The sequence below is a fragment of the Bos javanicus genome, chromosome 26 (genome assembly GCF_032452875.1).
Source record: "Bos javanicus breed banteng chromosome 26, ARS-OSU_banteng_1.0, whole genome shotgun sequence".
NCBI lineage: Eukaryota > Metazoa > Chordata > Mammalia > Artiodactyla > Bovidae > Bos > Bos javanicus.
This window is the reverse complement of record NC_083893.1, coordinates 18455895-18464307: the sequence shown is the minus strand read 5'-3', so window position 1 is coordinate 18464307 and position 8413 is coordinate 18455895. Positions and strand designations below refer to the sequence as shown.

General features: G+C 51.7%; 1 protein-coding gene across 1 annotated transcript; it reads right to left on the bottom strand.

The window, feature by feature from the left end:
* Nucleotides 1-1170: 1170 nt before the first annotated feature.
* On the bottom strand, nt 1171-7461 carry FRAT1 (FRAT regulator of WNT signaling pathway 1). Its single transcript, XM_061402974.1, has one exon. It carries the CDS (start codon nt 6967-6969, stop codon nt 6142-6144), a length of 828 nt encoding a protein of 275 aa, XP_061258958.1. The 5' UTR covers nt 6970-7461; the 3' UTR covers nt 1171-6141.
* Between the last annotated feature and the right edge of the window lie 952 nt (nt 7462-8413).

Sequence of the window (8413 nt, the reverse complement as noted above, 5' to 3'; positions counted from 1 at the left end):
ATAAAATGAAGAGTGAGAACAAGATGAACTTGAAGATCACCCCCTGTTGAAGACATTGCCTTTTTCTCAGTACAAATTGTAGGTGGGAGTGGACAGGGCAGGCACGAAGACCTTCAGCTGAGCACTGAATTTGAATTAGAAGGGTTTCTGATAGGAATGGTTGGGAAGATCCTCTGAAGAAGGGAAGGGTTATCCACTCCAGTAGTCTTGCCTGGAGAGTCCCATGGACAGAGGAGCCTGGCAGGCTACAGTCCATGGGGTCACAAAGATTTGGGCACAGCGGAGTGACTCACACTTTCACTGATGGGAATGGAGGATTTAAGCATCTGTGTCCTCCAGATGCTCTGCCCACAAACCCTTTCCTTTGTTAACATTCCCTACTGCCCCTACTGTACAGGTCTCAGTCCTGAGCTGTTTTCAAGTTTCCATTTGAAGAAGACCTCCACCCTCTTCCGATTAAATCTCTTCTAGGCAATGGCAACCCACTCCAGTACTCTCGCCTGGAAAATCCCATGGACGGAAGAGCCTGGTAGGCTGCAGTCCATGGGGTCGCTAAGAGTCAGACACGACTGAGTGACTTCACTTTCACTTTTCCTTTCATGCATTGAGTAGGAAATGGCAATCCACTCCAGTGTTCTTGCCTGGAGAATCCCAGGGACGGGGGAGCCTGGTGGGCTGCCATCTATGGGGTTGCACAGAGTCGGACATGACTGAAGTGACTTAGCAGCAGCAGCAGCAGCAGACAAGTATTCCCTTCCTTACCCTGCCCCAGTTTCAATCCCTGGATTGGGAAGATCCCCTGGAGAAAGAAATGGCAACCCACTCCAGTCTTCTTGGCTGGGAAATCCCATGGACAGAGGAGCTTGGCAAGCTACTGTCCGCAGGGACGCAGAGTCAGACACAACTGAATGACTAAACCTACCCACCTACCTACCTACACTTCCTTTAGCACTTTATGCAACAGGAGTGCATGTTTAAGAAACGTCTTATCCTCGGATTAGATCAATGCCTTTGAAGAAACAGATTGAAGAAGTCACTGAGAGGCAAGATTTTTCCACAAAAGACTTAAAGTAGTAATCTTAATGGAGTAGCTTCCAGGAATGATGTTTTGCTATTAGAGTGAAATTAGAGATCTAATTTCACCTTCACTCAGTTCTTCAAGGCAGGGGCTTTTTTTTTTTTTTTTTTTACTTTTATTTATTTGGCTGCACTGGGTCTTAGTTGCAGCACACCAGATCTTTTAGTTGCAGCACATGGGATCTAGTTCCCTGACCAGGGATCGAACTCAGGCTCCCTGCATTGGGAGTGTGGAGTCTTAGCCACTGGACCATCAGGGACATCCCAGTGTAGGTGCTCTTCTTACCCCATTATGCATATGAGTTAATGGAGATGACTGAGGTTAAGGATCCTGTCTGAAATCACACCCTAGCAATGCAGAGCTGCCTGCACAGCCCACGCTCTTATCTATTACACCTCCTGGGAAACACTGTTATGGGCAGGTCATTTGTTCTGTCTTCAGTTATGGTTGGAAAACCAGGAGGAAGCGCTGCATGGGAGAGTTTTGCTGCTTTGCCTGCACCAGTGTCCTCAGTGTTCAAATGGAGTGTACCTCAGAGGGGAAACCTCTCTGTGCTTCCATCTCTAAATGAGGCTGTAGCACTAGACCACTGAACGCTGAGCTCTGCCGGGGCTGACATTCTGTGATTACTGAGCATTGTGGAAGGGTGTGTGTGGTGGGGAGCTAATTGAGTGAGTTAGTAATTTGGTTGCCAGGGTAACTCTTTCCTGATTGGAAGGAAGGGATCACAGGGTTTGACACAGACTTTGCTGGATAGGAAAGTGGTGTCTGATGTACTCTCCATGTTTCTGCTTCTGAGCTGGAAAAGGAAAGAGCAAAAAAATGGTAAAATTGAATTCAAATATTGTAGCATTTATACCTAATTTAGAATGAAATCTTGGGGTGGCAGACTTTGGAGTTATTTGTGAAGTATGGCTTTCTTTTCTCCAAGTCACTTATTTGTCAATTTCTGTGTTTTAGTTTATTATTTTTTTTTCATTGAGTTTATAGCTTTGGTCTTTTATCTTACCCAGGCTGTTTTCTGTGGACAGCCGTCTTCATAGGATGCTGAACGTGAGAAAATGGTTACCGCATACCTAGCTTTCCCTAGCTCAGCCTAGGTATCTGGGGCATGGTTTTCCATGATTCCAATGGCAGGATCATCACGTTGGACAGCTGCAGGGGTGTCATCACATTATTGTATATGTAAGTAGTTGCGCAGTGAACAGTATCGGACTGTGTGTGATAGCATCAGGCTATTGGAAAGAGGACTGAACTGGGAACCCAAAGACCTGGTTTCTAGATTCTGTCAGATATTGGACTTTGTAAATGACTTTCTAGGTCATTCTGCCTTGCCCCCTTCCAACTATTTTTCCACCTATGCCACTCAGTCGTGTCTGACTCTTTGTGACCCCATGGACTGTAACCTGTCAGGCTCCTCTGTCCATGGGATTTCCTAGGCAAGAAGAATACTGGAGTGAGTTGCCAATTTCCTTCTCCAGCGGATCTTCCTGACCCAGAGATTGAACCCGAGTCTCTTGCATCTCCTGTATTGGCAGGCGGATTCTTTACTGCTGTGCCACCTGGGAAGCCCCTTTCTACGTATAAAATGGTCTAATTTTTTAAAATTATGTAAACCCTGACTTATCCCCAGAAAGGTCTTGGGGGTGACTAGTAAGACCTTGCAGCATTTTAAAAAATGGACAGTGACAGTTATAGGGTTGTAGTGCAGTTAAGGCTTCCCCAGTAGCTCAGCTGGTAAAGAATTCGCCTACAAAGTAAGAGACCCCAGTTCAATTCCTGGGTTGGGAAGATCCCCTGGAGAAGGGATAGGGCTACCCACTCCAGTATCCTTGGGCTTCTCTGGTGGTTCAGACAGTAAAGAATCTGCCTGCAATGCAGGAGACCTGGGTTCAATCCCTGGGTTGGGGAAGATCCCCTGGAGGAGGACATGGCAACCCACTCCAGTATTCTTGCCTAGAGAATCCCCATGGACCGAGGAGGCAGGCAGGCTACAGCCCATGGGGTCACAGAGACAGATAGACTGAGCCACTAAGCACAGTGCAGTTAAAGTACCTCATGGTAGGCATTAGTTTTCTCCAGTACTCCTTTTTGAAGAAGGGGATTGTATTACATGAACCCTATAGTTGAATCTAGCCTTAACCATCTTTACAAGAAGCCAGCATGGTTTGGGCAGTGGTATTGAATCATGGCCAGCTTGACCCTGGATTGCTCCTAACTCTGACCTCCAAGAATACCACCCATGTTAAGAAGCAAGGACCTTAGGGCTTCTCCAATGCCAGGGGAAGTTGACAGCTGATCAGTTTCCTCTTGCTCAGTGCCTGGAGGTGATAGCCCACTGCATTATTGGAGCCCACCCCCCATCCCTCTTCAGTTTGTATTAGAGCCTCCAGAGTCACCATTCTCTTGCTGGGTAGCACAGGACTGACTCCCCCACAGCCCTTCCTGGGGAGGTTGAGGGAGATGGCTGCCTTGGTGTACTCTGCAGTTACCATTAGGGTCTGTGTGTGCATTTGGAGGGAGAGAATGAGGAGGTATAAACAATAGGCATTGAGTCCAAAAGGGAGTTAGGAAATCAGGGTTCTAAATCATGTAGCATTCTATCCAGAAAGCACTCTTCGGATCACAGCGTGCCCTTGTTTCATGACAAACCAAGGACGCAGTCGATTGGCTACCAAGGGACAGTCCTGGGAAGGAAGGGGTAGGGACTAGACTATTTTATCTCCAGGATGTGCCAGTCACAAGGAACTCGTTTTCTTATCATCTCATTTTTCATCTGTTATACAAATGGGGCAACTGAAGTCCATAGAGGTTAAGCAACTTGTCCAAGGTCCCCATTTAATAAGGGGACTTGAACTCTGGATGCCCTGTTGTCCAGCATGGCTTCTTCCCGGAGGAAACAGACTGAAGTAACTGAGAACAGGAGGGATAGAGATGGGCTGCTGGGGAGAAACTGTGAGTAAATGTGCCAAGGGCAAAGAGAGGAGTCCCTTCATACCCCTCCCCGCTCCCCCCCGCCCCCCCAGGCAGCTTTCCCACTACACTTTTGCACCCTGAGTACCCCCTAACCAAGAGCTGACCCCAGCTCTTAAAGGGCCACCTTGTGGAACAAGTCCACTTAATGACCACAGTAGAAAGAAAAAAGCGATAAGCTTTCCAATCTGCAGTGACTGACTGATCTGATGTCCTTTGCTAATACAGTCAGGGGCAGCTTCTCCAGCACTGACTAGTAATCCAGAAGCTCTAAGGTTTTAGTGAATGGGACTGGTCCAAATCCTGACCTCACTTTCATTTAATTTCATGCCAGCACCAATACACACCCAGCCGGCGCAGACCCTAACTAGGGAGCTGCTCAGACACAAAGGCGCTCTAATTACCATCCACAAGCCAGGCCTGACAAGGATTTCAAGTGTTTTCATGTTTATGGAGATCAGAGAAATGTGTTCTGTGCATCTTTCCCACCGCCGCCAAGTATAAAATAAAACCAAACAAAAAACCCAACACATTTATTAAAAACAGATATTTCAGTTAAGTTAACATCCTATAATCAGGATAGCCACAATTCCAGACACTCCGGTGCGAAGTGTAGGTATGTCAATAGCCACATCTGGATGACGAACATGCCATTGAATCTTATAAAACTAAAACATCAACAATACCGTCTTAGAGCCTTTAGACTGCGTTAACATTATGTTACGAGCACTTCACCAGGTTCACAATGGCAAATTCTGCAGCTTCTCCATTCGGAGGGTCACATTTTTTTACTCGGTTTCCTTCACTTACAAAGGCAAGCTGGCATGGCTTGGGGGAGGGGCAGAGGGAGGAAATCAACTCCATCTATCCAGGGAATTGCAGCTGTTATTGCAAATGGCCCCGGAGAGCCCATTATAAGCTGCTGCGCTAGGCTGTGTGTCCCTGGAGTGCCCCATCACGTGGTGTCTCCCAGCCCCCAGCCTGGGCCCCCAGGAGCGGCAGCGCCACCAGCTAGAGTTGGACAGCAGAGCGGAGGGGAAGAGGAGGGACTCGAGGCCACTTCTCCGGGCAGTTTCCGTCAAAGCCCGGGGCGCGGCCGCCCGAAGGAGGCACCGGCGCCTAGCACGTCGCCACCTCCCTCAACCCGCGGTGGCAGCGGTGCCCGTGTCCTCAGGAGACTCCAGCACTTGCAAAACACCGCGTACTACTCCCAGTACAGGCAGAACCGGGTGACTCTGCCCTGCTAGAGCCCCGCAGTCTCGTTTGCGCCCAGGAAATGGTGACCTTGAACCCGAGGAGGGGCGGACAGACTGTGAAAATACACATTTAAGAGGACCGCGGGTTCACTCCGCGCCCTCATCTTTCCCCAGGACCTCTCACCCCCACGTCCAATTAGCATCCCGGGCGCTCCGCCTTCCCCCGCTGCTCTGAGAAACGCAGACAGTTGCAAAGCTGGTGGGGGTGGGGGTGTGCAGAGAAAAGGTTACTTCTATTCAGTTCTCCAAAATGTCCTTTCACGGTGCCGCGTGTTTTATACCAAGAACAAGCACCTCAAAACACACGAGATACGTTTGTTTTTTTTTAAAGTGTCGTAAAATTTCAAGTCTGGCAGTTTGAGGTACTCCCTTAAATGATCTACAAATGTTCCCCTCTCTTAAAGTGAATCAGGAACCAGCCTTGGAAAGGTAAAGCAAGTAACTGGGATCATCCTTGTCCTTTGGGCGCTCCGCGATCCTGAGAAGCTTGGACTCCGGCCACATGGTTGCCAGGTTGGAGGACCCCAGAGGCTGCGTGGAACTGCACGCTGCGCCACCAGGGCTGGTCACACCAATGAGGAGTCCTACTGACTGCGAGCTTGGGGTACACTTTGTAATCTGCCTTCAGTGGGACCAACGAAGTCAACCACGTCGGGGCCCTAGACCTCAGTTCCCGCGAACACATTCTCAATTTTTCGATTCCTAATCTTCATATAAGGTATTTTCCCGTTTCCAGAAGTGCGACTTCACCAGTTTGAGTAGAGATATAGCCCTCAGGGGAACCTCTTGCCCTTCAGGCAGAGAGAGGCTCGCGCAGTGGCCACTCTCGAGGTGTTAGCTGCCGGGGACTAGAACGCTGTCGCCTGTTCTGAGCTGCGCCCTCCTCCCGGACGCGCCGGGGTCGCTGCAGGCCGCGCGAGGGCTGCGGGGCGAAGGGGGTTCATGCACTGGGGCCGACAGAGGGCCCAGGAGCTGGCGCTGGGGGAGCTTTGCGTGCAATTGCAGCCGTCGCGAATGGAGCCTCCGCACGGCCTCCTTGATGAGGTTCCCCGAGAGCACGAGCTGCTGCAGGAGCCGGTGCGGGTCGTCGTCGCCGTTGCGGGCTGGAGGCTGTAGCCCGCGTCGGTGCTGGAGGCGGCGGGAGGCAGCGGCGTCCCGCAGCCAACCTCGCCGGCAAGGGCCCGACAGGGGCTGCGGGGAACCCCGTTTGTCTGCTCCCAAAGGCCCATCAAGGCTGGGCTGAGGGGGCAATGGGGACAGCGCGGTGGGGCCTGCGGCGAGCTCCGCCACAAAGTAGGGCGCAGCCCGGCCCCGCACGCGGCCGCGGTCTCCAAGGGCGCAGCGCAAGGCCCCCAGGGGCGCCGGGCCCCCAGCCTCGATCGACGCGGCCGGTAGAAGCAGCGGCTGCGCTGGGGCGCGGGCCTTGTCCGCTCTCACCGCCGCCGGGGACCGCGGGGGCTGCAGTGGCGGCCCCGGGGGCGCGCACGCGGAGGCAGGGCGGTCCTGCGCCGCGTCCAGCTGCAGCGTCTCGCCGATCTGGGCCACCAGCCGGTCCACCTCAACCGAGCCGCCCACAGTCACCGACTGTTCCAGCAGTAGGAAGCTGTCCTCCTCCTCCTCTTCCTCGCCGGCTTCCTCTTCCTCCTCTCTCCGGCACGGCATGGCCCCCCGCGCCGGCACCCGGAGCTGTGCGGGAGTCGCTGGCGGCTCGGCTGTCCCGGGGGCTCCGTGGGCCGCGGCGGAACCGGGCGCGGTGCCGAGGCCGAAGCCGGAGCCCGGGCGGACGCGGAAGCCGGAGCCCGCCAGGCACTCGCGCCGCGCGCCTGCAGCCGCGGGAGCCGGAATCCTACCGGCTCGGGTTGATTTGTAAACAATGGGTGACGTCGCCGCCGGGCCCTACCACCGCGCCGGGGAGGGGTGCTCCGTACATTTGGGGGCCGGGGCAACCTCTGGGCAAGAGTCCTGGGTGAAGCCTTGCTGCCTCTGAGCTTTACATCTCTGAATGCTGTCTGCGGTGGGAACTGGGGAGCCGATCTTCGCTCTCTGAGCCTGGCATGATTGACATTTCCAGAAGATGGACACCGGCGTGGCCTCTGTTGGTTTCTTCCACACACAAGCACAGACACTTACACCCACACACCCACACACTTCTCTAGGCGCGTCAACTTGTCTGGTTTTGGCATTTACGCTTTTGAGGTTAGGGATGCCGGCATTTGGGAAGTGATGGCAGCGTGAGTGAGGCAAGTGATGGAGAGAAGGCGTCAGGCTAGGGATCTGTCTGGAGATTAGGGAAACGAGGCTGACAGATGAAAAGGAAGAAGGGGACCCTGTGGTGCGATGGGGGTGGCGGATTGGAAATTGGCAAAGAAAAGCCACTGATTAATGTTATTTTGATCGGGAGCGTGGGTATGTGGGGACCTGGACAGAGACTGTAGAGGAGGTTGCTCGTCTTGGGAGGAGCGGCGAGCTAGAAAGTTCTTTTAAGAGTGACTAAACCCAGTAGGGGAGTATCCTTTCTGAGGTGGGTAGCAGGAGAGGAAAATGGTCAGCTATTTGGATGGAAATGGAGACAGGGCCATGGTAACCCTCCAAGATATCCTGGTTGGTTTAATGATTAACCAAGACTTCATTTTTTAAAAGAGAATAGAAAACGATTCTTTATCATCGTATTGTTTGGAGTTTTAAAACCTGTAAAAATCCCAAAACCCCTCAGGCCTAACTTCTGAACATTGGGGAGGGATAGTAACAGGGTGATTGAAATATTCCAAAAAGGGATTATGGTAATGGTTGCACAATTCGGTAAATTTTCTAAAAATCATTTATTTTTAAAAATTTTATTTTTAATTTAATCATTGACTCAATGGACATGAGTTTGAGCAAATTCCAGGAGATAGTGAAGGACAGGGAAGCCTGTCCTGGAGTTCATGGAGTGTTCTGGAGTTCATGGGGTTGCAACGAGTTGGACGTAACTTAGCGACTGAACAATATCTTATTAAAGAATAATTGCTCTACAATATTGTGTTGGTTTCTACTATACATCAACATGAGTCATCCATAGATATACATATGTCCCTTTCCTCTTGAACCTTCCTCCCACTTCCCACCC